At 34.9% G+C, this 26348-nt stretch overlaps 1 protein-coding gene across 6 annotated transcripts in view; it reads left to right on the plus strand.

The window, feature by feature from the left end:
* Positions 1-26348, plus strand: part of Prkg1 (protein kinase cGMP-dependent 1) — a 1207619-nt gene that overhangs the window by 1098529 nt on the left and 82742 nt on the right. For all 6 annotated transcript variants that reach the window (XM_074078871.1, XM_074078874.1, XM_074078868.1 and 3 more), the window contains exon 9: positions 435-509. In XM_074078871.1, coding sequence (XP_073934972.1) covers positions 435-509 — 75 coding nt within the window. The remainder of the gene's footprint in view (positions 1-434; positions 510-26348) is intronic.

A 26348-nucleotide genomic window follows, 5' to 3' on the forward strand; every position in this document is an offset into this window, starting at 1 on the left:
ATTGGAATTAATACATATTAATGACAATTAAATTAATAATATCTGACATATTAAGCATTCCTTAACTGGTAGATCTTCTTGTTATTTTAGTATTACAATGAGGTGTCTCACTAACTTTTTGTTGTACATTAATTGTGAATCGTAAATTTTATCCCACCTACTTCTTTTTTCCAGCTATGGTTGCCAGATAGGCTTATGTGCTGGGAACTATAGAGTTGAACTGTTTAGAGGAGGCCACACTGATCTTATAAAAGTTTATAACTGAATCAGGATAGACCTACTTCTGGTTTGTTTCTTAATAGTGTTTCTAGATTGAGTATTTGCATTCATTTTTATTTAGTTGCCTTTAAGTTGTTTCACTATATTATTGTCTAGGTTGCCAGGGTTGCTACTTTGTGCAGGATTTACCCTAATCGCTATTTTTCCTTTGACAGCTCTTTCAAGCATTTGATTGGAGGGCTGGATGATGTTTCTAATAAAGCCTATGAGGATGCAGAAGCTAAAGCAAAGTAAGTGAGATTATTTTTTGGCATTCATCTTGATAAATTAAGATTTTAAATATAAATAAGATCAAATATTTTGATGGGCTTAAAGTCCAACACTCTGACAGTAAGAATCTAATTAACTCAGTGGAAAAAGAAACAAACTATTCAAGGTAATTATTATAAAATCTCTTTACATATCACATAATTTTGTGATGAAGATCAGCTCAACAAGGTAAATGGTGACTTTAAAATCTAATATAAACAATTGAATATAAACATGTACTTCATTCTGCTGAAAGTACTTTCTAAACAAATAATGATTGTATTCAATAGCTGTTTGTGGAATTGTACAAAAAATAATAGGAATAGAAATATGTACTGGGAAAATTGTTTAAGTAATAAAAATTTAATGTGATAATGATATAAGATGGTAAATATACCATTAATTATAATTTTATCTAAAATATAATTCTTCTACAAGGCTAATTTACTTTAACACAAAATTGTAATGTTTGACAAAGATTTGAAGTGATTTGAGATTCACTTTTTCTGAAAAGATTTTAGGTTACTTTAACAAAATCAGTATCCCCTATAATCTTTCCTTCTCACTTGTAGTACAAGTTAGTATTTTATATCATGCAGGAAACTGGGAGGATTAAATTAATAAAATTTCACATTAAATAGAGGGATAGGGCCAATATTTGATTAATTGGCTTTGAAGTGACTTAAAGATAAATAATTTACTTTGCTTTGATATTTTCAAAGATGGAACTGTTGACCTAGAACTAAAATATTATGGTCTATATGTTAACATCATAAAATTACATTGTTTCAAAGGTATAAATAAATATAGTCATAATTCTTCCCCATATGTACCTTGGTTTTCTCTCAACTTTGGAGGGCAGAGACTTAACTCTTAAGATTGAATCCATGCCAGCACTCCCTCTAGCAAGATTTGCTCAGGAAGTTAAACCTACTGTTTTAACACCACACTCTACACAGGCTTTGGGATTGCCTATATGGTTCATGATTAATATTGTTTTTTCTTATTTTATGAAGTATATTAAAATGCACATTAATGCTCAGTTTAGATTTGAGTTTCTTATATTATTACTAATCCACTGAGGTGGCAGAGGTGTAAGACAACTTATCAGTTTTAAATGTTATAGAACCTCCTTTGTTATCGTGTGACTTGATGTTCCTGAAAGTACATTTGCTTACTATAGAAAATAAAGCTTCATATTTATGCCAAAATCTATGTTGCCACTTTTATTTTTTTTTGAGTATATACATTTAGGTATGTATATATAATTGGTGCATAATCTTAAAAAGTTGTCTATTTGAAGAACTATTCTTAGATTTACTAAGAAAAGCCAGAGGTCTTTTAGAATAATGTATTCTTGTTGCTTTGATGTGTTTCTGTTTCCCTCTTAAACGTCAGATATATTTCCTAAGTTGTTGTGTAACTCATGTTTACTCAACCAGAAGCTGCTAGTCACAGGCTTTAAACTGACCAGTCATAACAAAGCAAGTGTGAATTAGTTATATTCTTCTCAGTGTCTGTTGACATTGTAATAACCGTGCCCGGCTCATGAACTCTGGCCATTCATGGATTCACTGGCATACACGAGGCATAACTTATCATAGTAAGGAAAAGTACTACAATGAAATTCAGACAGGAAGAAGGTGTGACATCAGTTCTTCACACTGCGAGAGAATCAGTCAATATAAAAAGAATGTGAACCTGAACAAAGGCCAGAAGTTTTGGGTTTTGCTCTTGACCCTGTTATTCTTAGACAGGGAACCTTGGTCATCTCTGTTAATACCTGTCATTCAATCTCAAGTTACTACATCTTTAAAATGATATTTTTGAGTTTTAATTGATGGCAGTGTATTAAAACTTTGTAAATTATAGTGAAGTATAAAAGTGGGTGCTATTATTGATAGAAGTAATAATTGGAAAATGTGCTTTAATGCATTTAATATATATTTGGGAATGACAGATTCCAGTTACTCAATACATTTTATGTAAAACTTATTTTACTTGGGCAAAAAACCTTTTACCTTATGTAAGCAAAATGTTCTTTCTTGGATAGCACTTCATCTAGAAAATATCTATAAATATCTCTTTATAAAAACAGTAACTTTCATCTAAAAAGAGAATTCAATTATGGTGAGGGAATAAACAAAGGTAACAAAATGACTACCTATATAAAGTTTCTCCCGAATGTTTCTATTCGACCCATAAATTTAAGGTTGAATAGAAATGATTTAGCCATTGCACAACTGTACAGACTTAGAGTGCACAACACAAGTATATTCACTCTTAAAGTGACCATTGCACTGAAGCTAATTAACACATCCATCACCTCCTCATCTCCACACAGTTGCAGTGTGTGTGTGTGTGTGTGTGTGTGTATGTGTGTGTGTGTGTATGGTGATTAGATAAACTACAGATTAAATTGGACACTGCATAACTAATGCTGATTACCTTGGCCACCAATTAGATTAGTCAGTTATTAGATGGAACCCCTGATCAGATTGGCCTCTGATTGGTTTGACTTTCTGATGAGATCAACCACTGATTGGAACATCAACTGATCAGATCCACTGTTATTAGATCAGCCACAGATTAGATCATCACTGATTGGATAAAGCACTGATTAGATTAGCTGCTGATTGGATTAGAAACTTGAGTTGATCCCTGATTAGATCCACCACTGATAGATAAACTGTTTTGTGGGATATGCCATCTCAGCAAATTTCATCCAGAACAGATTGCTTGAAATTTCTGTTTAATTCATACTAAAACCAAATGAATGTATAGCCCACATTCCTTAATATTGATTATTCTTTAGAAAATGGAAATGTCTTGATGAAAAAAATCTAAACCCTCTGATCCAAATCCTAGAGAAAATGATGAGATGTACTTTCCTCCTCAAAACTAGCCACATGAAAACAAATTGTGAAGACATTATTGGTATGCTTTCTACACAGTAAGCACCTTACCTACTCCTAATGAATAATTAATACCAAGATTTCTCAAGTGGAAGTCATCTCTTAATTAGGTGTCCTTTCACATAGAGGGAACAAACTATGAATTATTCCCCAGGGAAATAATTGTACTAACAAGTTTAAAAATCTATTTGTATTAACATTGTTGTCTGTCTCCATTGATTTTTTTTCCCTTAACTACATTGTATCTTCACTTTATATTTAAGGATCTTATAAGATTTGCCTACATTGTAAAGACTTGGAACATTCTCTAATTGTTTTAAACTCGCTGGATAATTCTTTCAATGCCTCTAAACTTATATATAGATTACAAAATCTGGACCATTTAGAACTAAAGTGATGATTTGACTCCATTATGTAAGCTATGTTTTTTCAGGGTGCCTTTAGTTTTGCAAAAGACATGGACGATAAGATTAGTATTTCTAAAAACTCAACTAAAATGGTCATATTACTTCTTTATGTGAAACTATTACTGGTATTATACCATAGACTACTGATATTTGGGTGTGAAAAGAAAAATAAATGTAGGACTGACTGTAAAGACTGATTCCATTGAGAAATTTAAAAACTTAAATGTAGGTGGGAGTGGTGGTTCATTCCCATAATCCTAGCACTTGGGAGGCTGAGGCAGGAAGATCTTGAATTTGAGGCCAGGCTGGGCTTCATAGTGAGTACAAGACAAGCCTGAGTTTGTCTCAAAAGACCAAAGCCAACCAAACAAACAATAAGCAAAATTCAAATGTGAGAAACTCATTAGCTATTAGCATAATGGGCTCATTGTGAGAATGATTCCCTAAAATATACATGCCATCCTTTGCAGAAAATCTATGCCACACATGTTGCTCAGGTAACTAGTCCAGGAAGATTGGTTTGAGATTAATACCTCAGAAAAAACGGTTCTCAGAACTTTCCTACTACAAGATATGTGCCTCTGGCATCACTCACAAGATATATTTCCTACAAGTATTAATGATAGAGACTTTACATTTATGGTATATTTAAGCTTATCTTGATTGTTGTTAATTATCCACTGAGGGCTTCTATTTTTCAAGTAAGAGTTATAATCACAAAGTCACTAGGAGAGACAACATCATACCAAAGTTAAGGATCATTAAACCTTATTTGGAACAGAAAGTAGCATGTGTGATGGCAGGTACACATTATTTTCCTTGGAGAATATGCACTCATTCATTTCATAAGCATTTAGAAACTTATGATGAATCACGCATTGTGCTATATACTGTGCATACCAAATCTAAAACAATTTTTCTAACACTCAGAATTATCTTATAGTTTAGCAGGGAGATTGATATAAAAGGCATTGATTATTTTCACTCTTTAGTTCTTAGAATAAGTTATGGAAATTATTGTCACATAGCACTATTTGGGTGTAGAGTCTGATCTCCATCATAATGAAGGCTTGTCTTATGAAAATCATGACCATCTGCAAATATAAAAAGTAACTGTTCTATTTCACTGTTAAGTATTTCTGATATATAAATATAGCTTATTTCTTAAATGAAATATTTTTAAATTAGATCATCATTGATGGCTTCATTGCTAAACATTACACTCAGCCGCTTGTTAATTTTTAATACTTTATCATGAAAATCTTTAACATAAAAGTCACACTCACAAGATGACTTCCATATACAACTATATTCCCAGATTATATACAGAAGTTTAAAAAATTACTGTTTTATTTATAATTGCTGTTTATTTTTATTAAAATATTATACTTTCACTAATAAATATAATGTGGCAGGGTAGAGAAAAAAAGAAAATCAATTATATACAACTGCTCTTAATGATCTGTGTGTTTTATAATTGTAGTTCATTTACAGTTTTATATCTTGCTCTTTCCACTTTGCATCATCATATCATAAATATTGGTAATACTGTTATATGCCCTCATAAACTCATTTTAATGATGGCTTGATAACACAATGAGTAGAAAACTAGTTTGGTAGGCTGATTCAAATTGAAACCTTATTGATACCATTTATTCTACTTTTGAAAGTAAGTTCTCATCATTCCTCTAAGAAGACAAAACAAAAAGCACCAAACAACAAAAACAACTTTCAGATGTACCAGAGTCACCCATGTTCATTCACTTCTTTATATACATTCATTTATTCAACAAATATTTTGTGTGCCTACAAAATGCTCTACATAAAACAGTGAATTAAATGTTGATGATCCCTTGTCTCCATGGAGCTTGTGGTTCAGCGGGAGAGAGACACATATTAATCATTCTGAGAAGACTTCTATGAGGAAGTTAACATTTTTGACTAAATTTGATGAAGTCTAAGGAATTACTTAGTGGTAGATAGGCAAGAATTAGTTGGAATAGGGTAAGCAAGGAGGTAGGGCAAACATTCTAGAAAGAATAGTAAAAAGCTCTCAGGGTAGGAAGCAACATTACATATTCAAGAAACTAAAGTACTAATGTCTGGAACCTAGACCTGAGAGCTGTGGGTAGGAAGAGAGAGAGAACAGAAAGGAGAAAACGATAGAGCCCAAATCTTGCTAGGTTTTGTAGATAGTGTTAAGAAATTAGGAAAATCACTTCAGACTTCTAAGTTGGTTTGTATTACAATTGAATTTTTCTTTTCCTCTGTGATTGAATGGGTATAAAATGAAAGCAGGGAGAATGATCAGAATATTTTCAAGGTAACAGCTAATAGGCAAGAATAGAGAAAAACATCTGAGAGATATTTAGGAGGCAAAGCCGGTGGCCTTCTTCAGAAAATAGCAAGGATGATACAATGATTTGGGAGCTGGAAATTAGAAGCAGGTATCCACTAAGGTAGAGAAGGATCGAAGGTTTTCCAGGTTTGGAGAATACAGTGATCAAGAGTTGAATTTTGGACAGTTGAATATGATGTACTTTTTAGGCATGGTTAGGCAGGTCTGGAGCTCTCAGAAAATTTTGGCATCAACATGAGAATAGTAAGCATTTAGATAGTACATGGTAAGTAAAGCTGTGGATGAGACAACAGAAAATAATGAGGGGAGCATAACAATGAAGATTCTTTTTTTTATTATTTTTATTTTATTATTCATATGTGCATACAAGGCTTGGTTCATTTCTCCCCCCTGCCCCTACCCCCTCCCTTACCACCCACTCCGCCCCCTCCCTCTCCTCCCCCCAATACCCAGCAGAAACTATTTTGCCCTTATCTCTAATTTTGTTGTAGAGAGAGTATAAGCAATAATAGGAAGGAACAAGGTTTTTGCTGGTTGAGATAAGGATAGCTATACAGGGCATTGACTCACATTGATTTCCTGTGCGTAGGTGTTACCTTCTAGGTTAATTCTTTTTGATCTCACCTTTTCTCTAGTTCCTGTTCCCCTTTTCCTATTGGCCTCAGTTGCTTTAAGGTATCTACTTTAGTTTCTCTGCGTTAAGGGCAACAAATGCTAGCTAGTTTTTTAGGTGTCTTACCTATCCTCACCCCTCCCTTGTGTGCTCTCGCTTTTATCATGTGCTCATAGTCCAATCCCCTTGCTGTGTTTGCCCTTGATCTAATGTCCACATATGAGGGAGAACATACGATTTTTGGTCTTTTGGGCCAGGCTAACCTCACTCAGAATGATGTTCTCCAATTCCATCCATTTACCAGCGAATGATAACATTTCGTTCTTCTTCATGGCTGCATAAAATTCCATTGTGTATAGGTACCACATTTTCTTAATCCATTCGTCAGTGCTGGGGCATCTTGGCTGTTTCCATAACTTGGCTATTGTGAATAGTGCTGCAGTAAACATGGGTGTGCAGGTGCCTCTGGAGTAACAGTCTTTTGGGTATATCCCCAAGAGTGGTATTGCTGGATCAAATGGTAGATCGATGTCCAGCTTTTTAAGTAGCCTCCAAATTTTTTTCCAGAGTGGTTGTACTAGTCTACATTCCCACCAACAGTGTAAGAGGGTTCCTTTTTCCCCGCATCCTCGCCAACACCTGTTGTTGGTGGTGTTGCTGATGATGGGTATTCTAACAGGGGTGAGGTGGAATCTTAGCATGGTTTTAATTTGCATTTCCTTTATTGCTAGAGATGGTGAGCATTTTTTCATGTGTTTTCTGGCCATTTGAATTTCTTCTTTTGAGAAAGTTCTGTTTAGTTCACATGCCCATTTCTTTATTGGTTCATTAGTTTTGAGAGAATTTAGTTTTTTAAGTTCCCTATATATTCTGGTTATCAGTCCTTTGTCTGATGTATAGTTGGCAAATATTTTCTCCCACTCTGTGGGTGTTCTCTTCAGTTTAGAGCCCATTTCTTTTGATGAACAGAAGCTTTTTAGTTTTATGAGGTCCCATTTATCTATGCTATCTCTTAGTTGCTGTGCTGCTGGGGTTTCATTGAGAAAGTTCTTACCTATACCTACTAACTCCAGAGTATTTCCTACTCTTTCTTGTATCAACTTAAGAGTTTGGGGTCTGATATTAAGATCCTTGATCCATTTTGAGTTAATCTTGGTATAGGGTGATATACATGGATCTAGTTTCAGTTTTTTGCAGACTGCTAACCAGTTTTCCCAGCAGTTTTTGTTGAAGAGGCTGCTATTTCTCCATTGTATATTTTTAGCTCCTTTGTCAAAGATAAGTTGCTTATAGTTGTGAGGCTTCATATCTGGATCCTCTATTCTGTTCCACTGGTCTTCATGTCTGTTTTTGTGCCAGTACCATGCTGTTTTTATTGTTATTGCTTTGTAATATAGTTTGAAGTCAGGTATTGTGATACCTCCTGCATTGTTCTTTTGACTGAGTATTGCCTTGGCTATTCATGGCCTCTTGTGTTTCCATATAAATTTAACAGTAGATTTTTCAATCTCTTTAATGAATGTCATTGGAATTTTGATGGGAATTGCATTAAACATGTAGATTACTTTGGGGAGTATCGACATTTTTACTATATTGATTCTACCAATCCATGAGCATGGGAGATTTCTCCACCTTCTATAGTCTTCCTCAATCTCTTTCTTCAGAAGTGTATAGTTTTCCTTGTAGAGGTCTTTCACATCTTTTGTTAGTTTTACACCTAGGTATTTGATTTTGTTTGAGGCTATTGTAAATGGAATTGTTTTCATACATTCTTTTTCCGTTTGCTCATTGTTAGTGTATAGAAATGCTAATGATTTTTCTATGTTGATTTTATATCCTGCTACCTTGCTATAGCTATTGATGATGTCTAGAAGCTTCTGAGTAGAGTTTTTTGGGTCTTTAAGGTATAGGATCATGTCGTCTGCAAATAGGGATATTTTGACAGTTTCTTTACCTATTTGTATTCCTTTTATTCCTTCTTCTTGCCTAATTGCTCTGGCTAGGAATTCCAGTACTATGTTGAATAGGAGTGGAGATAGTGGGCATCCTTGTCTGGTTCCTGATTTTAGAGGGAATGGTTTCAGTTTTTCTCTGTTAAGTATAATGCTGGCTGTAGGTTTGTCATATATAGCTTTTATAATGTTGAGGAACTTTCCTTCTATTCCTAGTTTTCTTAGAGCTTTTATCATGAAATGATGATGGATCTTATCAAAGGCTTTTTCTGCATCTATTGAGATGATCAAGTGGTTTTTGTCTTTGCTTCTGTTAATGTGGTTTATTATGTTTATTGATTTTCGTATGTTGAACCACCCCTGCATCCCTGGGATGAAGCCTACTTGGTCGTGGTGAATAATCTTTTTGATGTGTTGCTGAATTCGATTTGCCATTATTTTGTTGAGGATTTTTGCATCAATGTTCATTAAGGAGATTGGCCTATAGTTCTCCTTTTTGGAGGTGTCTTTGCCTGGTTTTGGGATAAGTGTGATACTGGCTTCATAAAATGTGTTTGGCAGTTTTCCTTCCCTTTCTATTTCATGGAACACTTTAAGGAGGGTTGGTATCAGTTCTTCTTTAAAGGTCTGATAGAATTGAGCAGAGAATCCATCAGGTCCTGGACTTTTCTTTTTGGGGAGACTCTTGATTGCTGCTTCAATTTCATTTTGTGTTATAGGTCTATTCAGGTGATTAATTTCCTCTTGGTTCAGTTTTGGATGCTCATATGTATCTAGAAATCTGTCCATTTCTTTTAGATTTTCAAATTTATTTGAATATAGGTTCTCAAAGTAGTCTCTGATGATTTCCTGGACTTCCATGGTGTTTGTTGTTATCTCCCCTTTTGCATTCCTATTTCTACTAATTTGGGTTTTTTCTCTCCTCATTTTAGTCAGGTTTGCCAGGGGTCTATCAATCTTGTTTATTTTTTCAAAGAACCAACTTTTTGTTTCATTAATTCTTTGTATGGTTTTTTTGGTTTCTATTTCATTGATTTCAGCTCTTATTTTTATTATTTCTCTCCTTCTATTTGTTTTGGGATTTGCTTGTTCTTATTTTTCTAGGAGTTTGAGATGTATCATTAGGTCATTGATTTGGGATCTTTCAATCTTTTTAATATATGCACTCATGGCTATAAACTTTCCTCTCAAGACTGCCTTAGCTGTGTCCCATAGGTTCCGGTAGGTTGTGTTTTCATTTTCATTGACTTCTAGGAACTTTTTAATTTCCTCTTTTATTGCATCGATGATCCACTCTTCATTAAGTAATGAGTTATTTAGTTTTCAGGTGTTTGCATGTTTTTTGTCTTTACTTTTGTTGTTGAGTTCTACTTTTACTGCATTGTGGTCAGATAGTATGCACGGTATTATTTCTATTTTCTTATATTTGCTGAGGCTTGCTTTGTGCCCTAGGATATGATCTATTTTGGAGAAGGTTCCATGGGCTGCTGAGAAGAATGTATATTGTGTAGAGGTTGGATGAAATGTTCTGTAGACATCTACTAGGTCCACTTGATCTATTGCATATTTTAGATCTTGGATTTCTTTATTGAGTTTTTGTTTGGATGACCTATCTATTGATGATAATGGAGTGTTAAAGTCTCCCACAACCACTGTGTTGGCGTTTATATATGCTTTTAGGTCTTTCAGGGTATGTTTGATGAAATTGGGTGCATTGACATTGGGTGTGTACAGATTGATGATTATTATTTCCTTTTGGTCTATTTCCCCTTTTATTAGTATGGAATGTCCTTCTTTATCTCGTTTGATCAATGTAGATTTGAAGTCTACTTTGTCAGAGATAAGTATTGCTACTCCTGCCTGTTTTCGGGGGCCATTGGCTTGGTAAATCTTCTTCCAGCCTTTCATCCTAAGCATATGCTTATTTCTGTCGGTGAGATGAGTCTCCTGTAAGCAACAAATTGTTGGATCTTCTTTTTTAATCCATTTTGTCAAACGGTGTCTTTTGATGGGTGAATTAAGTCCATTAACATTAAGTGTTAGTACTGATAGGTATGTGGTGATTCCTGCCATTTAGTTGTCTTAGTTGTTTGAAGGTTTGATTGTGTGTACCTAATTTGTTGTTACTCTCTACTATCTTGCTTTTTCTTATCCTGTGGTTTGGTGCTGCCTGCCTTTTCATGGTTAAGTTGGGTGTCACTTTCTGTGTGCAGGATCCCTTGCAGAATATTTTGTAATGGTGGCTTTGTGGTCACATATTGTTTTAGTTTCTGCTTATCATGGAAGACTTTTATTGCTCCATCTATTTTGAATGATAGCTTTGCTGGGTAGAGTATCCTGGGGTTGAAGTTATTTTCATTCAGTGCCCGGAAGATCTCACCCCACGCTCTTCTTGCTTTTAATGTTTCTGTTGAGAAGTCTGCTGTGAATTTGATGGGTTTACCTTTGTATGTTACTTGTTTTTTCTTTCTTACAGCCTTCAATATTCTTTCCTTAGTTTCTGAACTTGTTGTTTTAATGATGATATGTTGTGGAGTAGTTCTATTTTGATCTGGTCTGTTTGGTGTCCTGGAGGCCTCTTGCATCTGTATGGGAATATCTTTCTGTAGATTTGGGAAATTTTCCGTTATTATTTTGTTGAATATATTACGCATTCCCTTCACTTGCACCTCTTCTCCTTCTTTGATGCCCATGATTCTCAAGTTTGGTCTTTTGATGGAGTCAGTGAGTTCTTGCATTTTCTTTTCACAGGTCTTGAGTTGTTTAATTAATAGTTCTTCGGTTTTTCCTTTAATTACCATTTCATCTTCAAGTTCTGAGATTCTGTCTTCTGTTTATTCTTTTCTGCTGGATTGGCCTTCCATTTTGTTTTGCAGTTCTGTTTCGTTCTTTTTTCTGAGGTTTTCCATGTCCTGGCAGTTTTCTTCTTTAATGTTGTCTATTTTTGTCCTGAGTTCATTTATCCATTTATTCATTGTGTTCTTTCTTTCACTTTGGTGTTTATACAGTGCTTCTATGGTTTCCTTTATTTCTTCTTTTGCTTTTTCAAATTCTCTATTTTTATTGTCTTGGAATTTCTTGAGTGTCTCCTGTACATTTTGGTTGACCCTATCCAGTATCATCTCTATAAAATTCTCATTGAGTACTTGTAGTATGTCTTCTTTTAAATTATTCTTGTGGGCTTCATTGGGTCCTTTGGCATAGTTTATCTTCATTTTGTTGGAGTCTGGATCTGAGTTTCTGTTCTCTTCATGCCCCTCTGGTTCCTGTACTAATTTTTTGCTGTGGGGAAACTGGTTTCCCTGTTTTTTCTGTCTTCCCGTCATTGTCCTTGGTGTTGTTACTGTCCCTGTACTGTGTGCAATTAAGTATTTTCTAGCTTGTAATAATAACAATGGTAATATTTAGAATGGAAGAGTGAGCTGAGATGGAAAGCAAGAAGTTAAAGAAAAGGGGAAAACAAATATACAGACAAGAGGGAGAAAGCAGAACAAGGTATCAGACAAGAGAGTTTCAAAGGTATAAACAGGGAGTGTTAGTGTACTAATCGACAGTAAGCTGAACAGACATTAGAGAGACAGAGAGAGGATTGAAAATCAAAGATAAAAAAATAAAAAATAAGTAAATGAAAGTAATATCTATTTATAAAAATGAATTAAAATAAAATGGAAAATAGAAAATTAAAAAAAAAAACTTCCAAGTTTATATGCAATGCAGTTTCAGTCTTAATAATTTGGGTGTCCGTTTCAATCTCCAGTCCTGGAGTTGGTGCCTCAGATGTTGTTCTGTAGTTGTCTCATCAAAGGGGATGCATAAAGTAGAACAAAACTACACACTCACACACTCACACACACACACACACACACACACACACACACACAAACAAAAAACAAACAAAAAAAAGCCCCACCAAGTGTCCCCAGTTCAAATGCAATACAGTTTCAGTAAGTTTTTCAGCTTGCAGGTGTAATTCGGTTGTTCTCTCATCAAAAGTAGGGAGAAAAAGAAAAAAAAGCGTCTGGAGACAGTTCTGAGAGTGGTATCTGCAACTGTGACTTGCCTGCCTGCTGCTCTCAGCCTGTAGCTGGCGGGGCGTTATTTATGCAGATCTCTGGGGTGAGCTTAGCACTCACCTGGTCCCACAGGCTTTGTTTGTTCAGAGTTCTCCTGTGCGGGGGGCCTCTGCTACAGGCTTTCCCCTTTCCAAGCACTGGGAAAGGTGACACTGCCCCCGCGTTGTCAGGCCTGCGTGTTTATTTACAGTTCGTGTGGGAGGTGGGTCTTCCCCCCTCTCCTCTGAAGTTTTCCTCCCACTGCCACTTTCAGAAGCTTTCCTGCTCCTGCTTACTGGGCGGTGTTGCTGCTCCTGCCAGCTGCCATGTTTGTTTACAGTTCACGTGGGAAGTGGGTCTTCCCTCCTCTCACAAGCTTCCCCACTCCTGGTTGCTGGGCGCATGCCCCGCTCCCGTCAGAGGCTCTCCGGCCTGCCCAGCTTGTTTATTTATAGTCCCGGGAAGGATTCCCTTCCCCCAATCTTCAGCACTCAGGGCGCCCCACCCTCTTTCCCGCATGTCTTAACTGTTCTTATTGCTTATTACTCAGTTTCTCTTTTTTTCCCGGGTGGAGGTCAGTCTGTCCAGGGGGCTATGCTGCTCTGGCCCAGGCTTGTCTGTGGGGCTACCGCGGTACCGTGAAGCTCACCTAGTCCGCGTCTTCCCAAGCCATATGGGCGCCGGCCACTGGCGGCCCCAGGGGCCCTCCTCGTTTCTCCGTTTAACGTGAAGTGGAGATTCTCTGCACCGGCTGGAGATGTGGAGGGGCAAAGTTATGCCTTTTCTCAGTGATTATGCCTGCAAAGTGTGTCTCCAGCGTCTCTCCAAGATTTCACTATAGGAGGGTCGCTTTTTGCTTCCTACCTCTAGCTGCCATCTTGGAATCCTCAACACTGAAGATTCTTGAGGAACTTTGGCCTTTAAATGTTGGGGAAAGGAGAATTTGATCAACACACACACACACACACACACACATGGACACACACAGAAAAAGAAAAAGTCTGAGAAGGAGAGATGAGGAGTACAAGATAAAACAGATGTACATGGGATTACAAAGCCAAGAACAGAGTGTCAATCTTAGTCTGTTTGGGCTGCTGCTGTAACAAAATACCATAAACTCACTGAGCAAGGAGACCCAAATTTGCCAAGAACTTAATAAAGACCTACCTTAGAATAATTATTTTGTTTTTTCCTGCTCTCCTTACCATGCACCTAAATATATATTCACTTATTCTCCTCCTGAAAGAGAATATTCATAATAGATTCAGATAATATAGGAAGAAATACTTAAAAGTAAACAAGAAAAATGGAACTAAGATAGAGAACCAGAAATAAAACTACTGTGCAAAACATGGTCCTTACCATCTATGCACGAGGAAAGATTGATGCCCCAAAACATGACAGGCACCAGGACTCACTGACTTATTGTCACTAAACAATAAAGTACCATAGTCACCTCTCCATTCCCCTTTGCTGTAAGGACTATTGCCTGCCTGTGGACCCTCTCTCATCTTTTCAGTGAAACTATCCTATTCTTATAATTAGTCCTCATTGGCTTAAAGCTCCCCTTGTGTTTACAAGCTCATTTGCAAAGGAACGTGTTCACCTGTTTGATATTTTTAGGGTTACTTTTGCTGGTGAGCCTTACTGTTTGGCACATTGTGATAGCGGTAAAGGATGTTCTCTCATTACATTTCATTAGCAGAGACAACACTTTCCTTGCTCAGTCTACTTGTCATTGAGAGATTGCTCTGTGCTCTTTGTACCCAGTCTTGCTCAGGCCTTTGAACATTCACTCATCAAATGCCTCACAAAGTGCAAGAGGCTATGCAAATCAGATTTGAGGCCTGTATTGTTTGGTACCTTCTGAAATGCCCTAGGGTCATCTAGCATCTAGCAAACATGAGATTTTAAATGCACAGCGCAGTTCACACGAGACTGTTCTTTTGAACACAGACTTTGAAACTTGGGCCTTTCTTATTAGTGTTTTACTGCCAGACATTTCCTGGAGTAAAGATCTTAGTGTTCCCATAATCTAATCAACAATTTACTTAAAACAACTTGGTCTTGATCTAAGCAATTCTCAGGGAAATGAGCCTAGAAAATTGTTTCTCCCCCTATGGAAAGAATTCAAGTGAGTAATATCCTGTTCCAAAATGGGAACTATATGTCAATAAAATGGAAAGAACACTGAGAATGACATTATGAAATAGTCATCAACCCAGAATTAGAACTTGCTGACCACTTGTCGGTTGAGTAGTAGAAGACAGCCGCAGTGACTGGGCAATAAAAATTACATCCCATTTTATTGCAGGGCAAAGCTAGGAAATTAGAAAAACTTTCAGCATTTGGCCCTGAACGAATAAGTTGGCTTTCAACCTGGCAAGAGCTGTTTGTTGTTAAACTCCAGTACTTGTAATCAGGCTAGGAAGACAGAATAGTTTCTAGGGACACCAATATTAATAGATTAATACTTTAGTGTGATTTGTGACTTCAGAGAGCATCAAAATAAACTTCCCTTTCAAATACAGTGAGACTGATTTGGCTGCTTTTCTGGAAACTGATTTTCAAGATAGAACTACTTGGCTTTGGCTAGGAGATTTTTCCTATTTCACTAAAAAATTTAAAACTCTCAAAGCCATTTGCTAATTTCTTCTTTGTAGCACTTATCTTTAAAACTCCCTAGGTAGCAAGACTTCCATGCAATGTCCTTTGCTAATTGACAGAGCAGAGGACTGAAAATAATTGAAAATTCTAGTGCTGCTGTCATGCTTGGTGAAAAACAGACAAATCATTGGATTTCTGACTCTATTTCCTTCTTCTACAAAGGAAGGCTGTCTCTTTCTGACAAGTGCTCTATTAGTTAAAGACAATTACTTTCAAAGCTTCAAGAGCTCTTTCAATTCTATGGATAATTTGGACCCATATAGCAATGAGATTGGCTTTTCCAGGATTCCAAACTTTCATAGAAATCAGAGCAATCTAATGCATATGTGTTTTCAGTAAGATTGATTTCTCTAAACCTTTTTTGTAATGCTTTTTAAAAAGCAGAAAGGAGTAATGCCTTGTGTATCACTTTGTATTCCTAAGAATTTTAATTGATGATAACTCATTTTTTTCTTTAGAGAAGGATGTCTTTCTCACTGGAGTTAATATGGCATGTTTCTAAATCTGCTTTGCAAATAAGATTGAGACAGTTAGAGAGAATACTTCGGTATCTGGAGAGGGAAGGCTAATGCTTAGTGCTGAAGACTTCTGTTGGTGAAGCCTATTCACTTGGTGGAGTTTGAAGAGCTGGCTTTGGTCATGGCATTGACTCCCACTGACCTCTCCATATGAACTCAAGCAAGCCCACTACCTCTGTGGACCCATTTCCTAATCTGTAAAAACAATCCTCTTGAAACCCTTGCTTAGTTTTTAGCTTTTGGCTTTTAAGATGTTTAGAGTGTACATGTTCAGACATTCTTTTGGAAGCATATTTTTAGCTGTGCTGTTTTTCTGTTTTGATTTAATGTAGACATCTTTGTGGTTACCAACAGATAACAAAGTTCAGGATTATAGAATAGTTTGTGGGTCTGCATTTTGACAAAGGTCACTAAATTACATTTCTTCCCTCTACTAATCTGCAAGTATTGCTGACAGAACTTACATTATTCAAAATATTTATGTAAAAAATCATGTAGTTTTGCTTGAAGTTCATTTTGATACTTTATAGTCATTAAATAAATTAGCCTTTAGAAACAGAATTTTTTGTGTTCATCATTACACATATAATTCTGTCTTTCTAATGTGACATTTAGACATGATAATAAGGTAGGCCATGTTTCAATAAAATACCATTAGAAAATTGCAGAGTTCATTTGAAACTGGAAAATGTTATACTAATATTTCCCCCATGAATCCTTTCAAAAAGAAATGATTTTTAAGTAATGAATTAAAATTGAAGCACAAATCATTTTGATACAATGAACATAATATACTATCTTAATTTACATCTTTAAATTGCTACTTGAGGAAGACAAGATATAGAAGTGAACGTGGCTATTGCTCAGAGCTATTTGCATATATCACAGCATTTTCCTTCAATGCATAAATTGCAAGCACTCTTTGATTTTATAAACTGTATTAATTACTTCAGGCAGCCAGCCTGTTCCCTAGTGTATCAAACATGTACAGATATAAAGTCACAGCAATTGCTCTAGTGTCAAAAACCGAACAAACAACTTAGACAATAAGACAAGTTACTGATTGAGCATGTTGGATGGTTATAATCCTAACTTTTAAGTTTAAGGACTTGGAAAAGTATGAAATATTGAGTCTATTAATAATTCCTCATCAAGGTATTTTTAAAAGTTTTTTGTTTAAATGACTGAAAACTTATTTTCAGCATGGTATTCCCATTATACTAGTAAAGTTGACTTATGAAAATGTCCTAATTTTGTTCAAAAAGTCTGTTTCCCAAATTAGGTTAACATTAGTATTCTTGTAGATTGCTCTTCATGGGGCTCATCGATTTGTCTCTCAAGCCTCCTAATTTTATTTTATTGTGTAAACAATTAAATTAATGATACAGAATATCTTAATTTTCATAAGAATTCTTCATTTCCAATGGGCTCCAAAAGTTTTCAAAGGCCATTGAGGCTATGACATCTTTATAAATAGAGACAAAATGACAGATGGTCCTTTTTTGAGTGACAGCATGAATTAGGAGAGTATATCACCCCTTTCTTTAGAAATCTGTTGACATACACAAATTAATATTAATATTATCTTTGCACTGATGTGTGTGATCAGAGCAATAGTTTCATATACCAATGCACAGGGCAGCAAGGAGAGAGTGCAGGATAGTAGGGCTCTAAGAGAAGTATTTAATTGCAATCATGTTTATTTCAGGCAACAAAAGATCACATATACAATGGTGGTCCCATAAGATTACACTGCATAGTGAAATCCTAGTCATCTTAATTTGTTAAAATACACCTTGTGATATTCACGTAATGAAAAAAGTACATATTGGTGCATTTTTTCAGAATGTATCCCTGTTAAAAGACACATGGCTATAATTATTGACATGTGATTATAATCTTTTTAAAGAATAAAGATATACTATAAAACAATAATGTTGAAATAATTTCCATTATGCATGCTGATTTTCAACTGTTTTTTAGATCTGATTTTCAACTGTTTAGTGTATCCATATGCCACATAAGAAATCATAAAATTCAAATAAAAATGCTTCTGTCTCTAAAAGGCACACATATTTCCAAGTATCAAACACATAATGTTCAAAAATAGATGGATCTTGCACCATTGTTCATTAGTTTGACCAAAAGCAAGGTGCATTATCTACTTTACATAATTTCCCTTTACTCTACATTGCTATTTAAATGTTTTAATAATATTGTGTTTTTTAAATGTTTTGTTTTTTAATGATGTCACTATTCAAGTAAATCGAAATGAAATAATTAATAAATTCATTTTATTAGATTGGCCCATGAAATCTGCCAATATTTTGGCCTACTATAAATGGTAGTTTTATATTGTTTAAACCATTATTTTATAGGTTCTAATACTGTGATTAATATATAGACTACTTTAGAATCAGATCACTCTTGTGAGATATTATATTATTTAATTTACACATGATTTTCCTTCTAGATGTGCCAGCATTAACTATCAATTTCCTTGAAATAATATTAATGGCTTCATAAACTTTATATGTAAATACATTTTTGATAAGCTTGTTTTATAAGGCTTTTGCTATTATTTTAGTAATCATAGCATTTTCATAGATACCCATGTAAAAAAAGGGTTTTTAACCATAGTCCTATTGACATTTTGGCCTGGATAATTCTTTGTTGTTTGGGGTTGTCTTGTAAATTGCAGGATCACTGACCTCTATCCACTAGTTATCCATATAATATCACAACCCCAAATCCCAGAGTTAAGACAATCAAAAATGCTTTTAAACATTACCAAATATACGCAGGGGAAATGAGACACAATTACTTGTGGTTGAGAAATAGTTATACAAATAGAAGAAAAATAGATGCAAAATCACAGTGGGGAATGCTAAAGTTATATTATCAGGAATAGAATGAGACTCGGTTTCCTATAGTTTCACTTCTGAAAGAAAGGTTTAGCTGAAATAAAAGTATTACAATTGGCATCTGATAGGACTTGAAGTTCCACTAGTACAGGGTTTGCCAAAGCCTGATTTTCATTCAAATTCTAGAACAAAACCAAATTACACAGTCACATCCATTGTCAATGATAAGTCATAGGTTTCTCGCTAATACTCAAGATTTAGTTGGATCATATTTATTCCTTCAATGAGGCAGAATTCTAGGCATGATTAGATGGTTAGTTCACTGGAAGAATCCTATTCATCAGAAGCTAGCAGTTTGGTTTTAAGATGTTAGAGTTGGTAGATTTACTGAAACTGGCAAAACACTGTTTTGTTTGATTCTGTACATGTTGACTGGCATTTTTTACACTCCATGTTATGTCACTGTAATAGCCTCAAATGTAATTACTTGTATATAATACAGGGAATTTTCTTTCTTTTCATATAACCTCTTGGTTGTAATAGCAAAACATGGCATTGTATTAAGACAAAAACCATAAAAAATAGATTTTTGGTAAAATGGACATCTATAATAGATGACTAAATATTACATTGGTAGTATAATACAAGAGCATATTTTGAAATTGAATGCATCACAAAAGAAAATGAATAGGCTCCAGGCAAAAATAGAGGAGCTTTTGAGGACTGGAAGTCACAAATTTGACAAGCAGTGATTTTACATTGCAAGTTCTGTCGACATGGTTTCATTAACTTTTTGAAATAAAGGGCACAACATTCTTTAAATTCCACCTTTGTGGTAATCTCTAACAATAGATTCTGCGAACACAGTGTGATATTGTCATCCTGCTGCCCGCTAACATGACTGTTATTCCCCAAATACTTCCAGGAGCCACACCGGTTAGCTCGACTTCCTGTTGATTGAGGAAAAATCCACAAACAATTAGATGGACTGTATTGTCAGTCCATGGGCTTCTGTTATCTCTACATCCTTAGAGTCAGGAAGGGGACATTGACAACACACAGAGTGTTGGAACTTTTATACAAGAGAAGAAATCAAGGTTCAGGACAATCAAGGATGTTAAAAGGACCTGAAGGAGGATAGCAAATTAAAATAAGGGCTTACTAGGCTTATAATAAAACAGTAAACCTTTTGAGTGGTTTTCACATGATAGGTCATGTTAGTGGATTATGAGCAAACAGCATTTTCATTATTGCATAGTGCATGATGTGCAGTAGTATTGCTTTGTAATTTTTCATATATGCACAATTTTATATCATACTCATCCATTACATATATATGTAATAATGTATATTTTGACTCCAGTCCAGTCTCTCTCTCTATATATATATGTATACATATATATATGTGTATGTATATATATACATGTATATCTATATCTATCCATATGTATATCAATATCTGTATATACACACACATATATATACTTGGAATGATTGATAATCATAATAAAAGAATTAATATAAATACCAATTCAGTCATACTATCTATTATAATTTTATTAAAAAATAGATGTTTTCCTTTGTGTACACTGAGTTGTTAGACTTACATTATGACTACATAAAATCGTCCTTATTCATAAACTAACTACTTTGAAAATGTTTGCAGTTGGATGCTAAGAGAAGAAAGCAACAAAGTGAGAGGGGCAGGGCTGGACATCTTGACTCACACGTGTAATCCCAAGGTACCAGGGAGGCAGACATCTAGTAATTGACGTTCAAGGCCAGCCCAGGCAAAAAATTAGTAATACTAATTACCCAATGAACCAGAAATTGTGCTGTATGTCTGTGGTCTAAGCTGTGAAGGAGGCAGAGGTAGGAGGATCATGATCTTAGGCCAACCTAGGCAAAAACACAAGGCCCTGTATAAAAAATAACTAAAGAAAAAGGGCTGGGAACATGGCTCAAGTGGTAGAGTGCCTACCTAGCAAGTATGAGGCTCTGAGTTCAAACCCCAGTACCATCAAAATACCAAAAAGAAAGAAAAAAAAATGGGAGAGAGACAAGACATACACTTTTCAGTGTGCTAAACACATGTCAATCTAGTGATGTATTGACAGTGTCATCTCTATGATTAGAAAATAATGCATCACTTGTGTAAGGAGTAAATTAAGCCAGTATTTTCAAAATCAAATGCAAAATGTATACCACATTATACAAAGCAGAAGATATGTTCCTTTCCATTGGGAAATTTGAAATCTAGTAAGAAATGCAGCAATTATGCTCTTGACTGCAGTGTCATTTAATAAGACAGGAACATTGAAATACTATCAGATCACTTAGTTGGGCCACCTGTATCAGTCTAAGGGTTTTTTAAATCTACTTTTATCAAATATCATTCTATATGAAGGAAAATATAAAAATGTTTTGAGCCAGGGAAGGATTTTGTTCGTGTAGATTTTTTTTACAAGTATCTATTGTTTCTGTCATCTAGTATTACAAGATGCAATTGCTGACAAACCTAGTTGAAAACTTCCTTTTTACCTGGCAATCCTCTTCCCTTCCCCTGCAAGAATATATGTGTTTCTGAAGAGGCTGAGTACAGTCAAGAGTTTTACTCATTTTCTTGAAACCTCTTTGGTTCTAGTGAACTCATATTTATTTGCCAGTTACTCAGTTTGGTAATCATGAGACTTCGCTGCATTTCAAAGAATATTTTGTAATTCTTTTCTTTTGTTATATTTGTATTCTGTTTACAGATGCAACAATGGCAAAAAAGGAAATTTATGCTGCCATAGGGGACTAGTATTAGCTTTTTAGAGCCACCTCTTTAGTAATGTGTGTTCTTATTTTTATCCTTAAGCTTGCTCTTCTGAATTTGAAAGCTTTCATAATCCCACAGTCACCACAGAAGCTTATAATGTGGGTTTATCTCTGCATTTATTGAAGATATGGTATCTATCTTCTATAAAATATAGCATAATCCTTTACTTATGAAGACTCTCAATAACCAGAAAGTTCAAATACTCCAAATTTATTTTATTACAGTGGGTTCTAGTAATATAATTAAGTAATTCTAGCAAACTAAGTGGATTCCTGATATAGGACCAAGAAAATCATCAAGATCCCATAAATTTCTAAATGATGTCTTATTTGTATTCACTACTTCATTTATTCTTTTTTTTTTCATTTTTCTTTTATTATTCATATGTGCATACAAGGCTTGGGTCATTTCTCCCCCCTGCCCCTACCCCCTCCCTTACCACCCACTCCACCCCCTCCCTCTCCCCCCCCTCAATACCCAGCAGAAACTATTTTGTCCTTATTTCTAATTTTGTTGTAGAGAGAGTATAAGCAGTAATAGGAAGGAACAAGGGTTCTTGCTGGTTGAGATAAGGATAGCTATACAGGGTGTCGACTCATATTGATTTCCTGTGCATGTGTGTTACCTTCTAGGTTAATTCTTTTTGATCTCACCTTTTCTCTAGTACCTGTTCCCCTTTTCCTATTGGCCTCAGTTGCTTTAAGGTATCTGCTTTAGTTTCTCTGCGTTAAGGGCAACAAATGCTAGCTAGTTTTTTAGGTGTCTTACCTATCCTCACCCCTTCCTTGTGTGCTCTCACTTTTATCATGTGCTCATAGTCCAATCCCCTTGTTATGTTTGCCCTTGATCTAATGTCCACATATGAGGGAGAACATACAATTTTTGGTCTTTTGGGCCAGGCTAACCTCACTCAGAATGATGTTCTCCAATTCCATCCATTTACCAGCGAATGATAACATTTCGTTCTTCTTCATGGCTGCATAAAATTCCATTGTGTATAGATACCACATTTTCTTAATCCATTCATCAGTGCTGGGGCATCTTGGCTGTTTCCATAACTTGGCTATTGTGAATAGTGCCGCAATAAATATGGGTGTGCAGGTGCCTCTGGAGTAACAGTCTTTTGGGTATATCCCCAAGAGTGGTATTGCTGGATCAAATGGTAGATCGATGTCCAGCTTTTTATTTTTGTAACTGTTACATAATAAATAGCAGGAACTTAAATACTTACATAATTAAAATCACCCAAAAGCCAGAGAACCTGGACAATTCAAGTATATTCTGTTAACAACAAATATATTATTATTAAGATAGACAATGTTTCAAATAAGTACTCTCTTAAATGTAAAATGTTATATGAATAAAACAATCCTTTTCTTCTTACATGTTTAATAATTATGATTATGGTGATAGTCAATGACAATTGTGACTAATATTTGTTGCAATTTAGTATGCCAAGTATAAATTATATTATGTAATCCTGACAACAACTATATTAGGAAAATGCTCATATTTCCCTTGATTGTACAGGTTGGGAAGCTGAGATCTATGGGATTAATGCCAGGGTCATATAACTTATAAATGGAAGCATGAAGACTCACACTGGCACCAGATATCTGCTACCAAAGCCCACTTGTACACTTGTAGATTCCTAACTATTTCATATGTGTATTTACAAAAACAGAAATTTAAAAATTGTTATTATGCAAATTTTTAAGTAAAGTAAGTAGTACAATGAGCATCTTCCTTCATCTATATCACTCAGAGTCAATAGTTATAAACTCTTGGCTCAATCGCTTTGTTTAATCTCAAAAAACATTTACTGACGTATTTTAAAATATCACTAATCTCATATCATTTCCTCTAAATATATCTTCCCATACATATCTTCTAAAAATAAATACTCTGCCCTATATTACCACAATTATCATGACACACCCATAAAAAGTGAGTGTCTAATCATTCACTTTTTCTCAACTTTCTGCTTGACTTGGGATAAAAAGAAATTCCCATACATTGTATATTGGTTATATCCCTTTAGGTCTCCTTCAATGTAGAGGAGCTCCCTAATAATCCTGGTAAATTGTTAAAGAAAATGAAGCCATTGTCCTGGTTCTTACTGATTTCTAATAGTGTCATCAATTTTCCTCTCTCTGTCCTCTGTATTGTTGTACACCTGAAAGATTGATTACATTCATGTTCAACTTTTTTAGTAATAAGATTTCATAGGAGGTTCAGTGTATATTAAAATGTTTCTTTATATCAGAAGGCAAACAATGCCTTCCAGTTACAAATGTTTTAACTTATAATGGTGATTCTGCCCTAACAAAGCTATCTCATTATGTTTTAATATGATTATTACCTATTTCCATCATTCTTTCAATATCTATTAATCAAAATTCTTCTCATAAAATACCTTTCCTAAGGGCTGGAGGTTTGTCTAAAGTTGTAAAGCACCTGCCTAGCAAATGCAAGGCCCTGGAGTCAAACCCTAGTACCACCAAAAAGCCACAACCAAACAAAGAAACAAAAACTCCCTCATCAACGAGAAATCTGAAATACTGTTTACCTTCAAACTATCCAAAACCAGGAAGATGAATGGTTTTTATTCTTTTCCACTAATTATCAATTTCCAGAGTAAATAATTGGTGCCTTACTTCCTTCCTGGTGATAAATGAAGTCTTTTAATTTTATTTCGTTGCTCATTTTTGTATCATACTGAATTCATGGATTTTTTTATACTTTTGATGTATTCAGTCAATTTGCCCATGGGACATTCTTCTCTTGTTTCCTTTTGATCTAACCCTTTAGTTGCTAAGAGTTCCTTGCTTTCTGAATAAGAAGATGCCCCAGCTTCTTCAGGTATTTTCCCTCCTTGGCCCAGAAAATGTTTCTCAAGCAATCTGGTTCCTTCTAGCCAGAAATGGTGGTAATTAAATGTGGTCACTGAGTTTCATTGCTTCCAAGCGTTTTTAGAGGCGAAAGAATAAGGGAGTGTTTTCTAAAGAAGTATATTTATTATTTAACTCACAATATTCTCTATCTAATCTAGAATCATTCCCACCTCATTCCACTACAGCAACATACTGTTAGGAACTATATGTATGAGTTCTTTAGGATAACTTTAACATCAGTGTTTTTACTTTTTACTTCCCATCTATGTTCATAGCTCAAAGGGACTTACTATTTTAGGAGGAAGTCAAGGATGAGAACTTGGCTTATGATACCAAATAAACTAAATGTTTTTCTAGATACCAATAAATATTTTAAGCCTCCATAGAATCGGTGGTTTTCTAAGATATTAGATATTTATATAAAGAGAGAAAAAACTCTGTTTAGGTATTGGATATAGCTTGCATTAGAAATTCCCTTTTTATAGTAAGCTTTAAAGAGACTGAATTCTTATCCATGAGATTTTGAAAACATAATAGGTCACATATTTATTTATTTATATGTATATGTGTCTGTGTGTGCATGTGTGTGTTTACCTATGCATCTTCCCTTTTAGAGGCTTTGTAATTATCAAGTCACTTGTGCCTCCATTTATTTTTGCCTTAATTAAGATCTTCATGTTGTTTAAGTAATGAAACTCCGTTTGGTCTCTTCCCTTTGGTCTGTACTTTTTAGTGGACAGGAAGTTCTAGTAGTTAAGAATGATCGCCACCAAGTTCTCTAGGAGTGACAAAGTGCCCCCATTTTCCCAACCATTTGCCAAACTCTCCATCTTTGTAGAGGAAACAATAAAGGAAAAATATGTTACTTTAGAAACACTCCATTATTTCTATTGTGAGAAAAGCAAAAAAAGCTGTCTCCCTGTTTTCTCTGCAAAGTTCACACTAAACTATTTGAAGACTTATTTAACTCCCTGGTTTTTTATTAACTAGGATCTCTATACATTTCTCTTGAAGTAAGTAGAAACTATTCCTTATTTGAAAGATAACAATTAACTTAAATATATACAGAGAAAAAGTAAGCCTTTGTAGCTAGAAGGCAGCATTATAATTAGTTTTCTTTGGATTCTTTCAGAGATTCAAATACAGTTAACTTGCATTTATGTTAAAAATGGTTGTTTCCTTTTAATTTATGATTTGGGGAGAAGCAAAATATGTATTCAGTACTTTGGACAACACTCCAAGTAGATTTAGACTTTTCTAAATACGCTTATGTGCAACAGAGAATTATATATTGAGTCTAGATGGATCTCTATCAACTAAGTATACTAGTTTGAAAATAATAAATATTAAAATGTATTTTCCAAAAGTGTAGTGAATAACTTACTGATGTAAAAGATTATAATTTTATAGAGAAACAGAACACCAAACAGCACAGTAAAATATAAAGTAAATAAAACTCCCTCCAAGTCTCATCAAATAATGAAGTCTCAAATGAAAAAGTTAAGTTCTTTTAGCTAGAAATAAAATTTCCTTTGTTTAAAAGATCGACCATTATCCCATAATATTTATGAGACCACAGTACATATTCTTACTTGTCTCAATAATTGAGGTTCCTAATAAAAAACAACTCCACCAACTTAGGCCTCAAATGGACGTGTTTTACCATTTTATTCTTTCTCTGTGGTTTCCATGGAAACATGATAGCTATGACAATAGAGAAAGGAAGAATGATGACTGTTATTCAAAGATAAAAATGAT

This window comes from Castor canadensis, chromosome 7 (assembly GCF_047511655.1).
Source record: "Castor canadensis chromosome 7, mCasCan1.hap1v2, whole genome shotgun sequence".
NCBI lineage: Eukaryota > Metazoa > Chordata > Mammalia > Rodentia > Castoridae > Castor > Castor canadensis.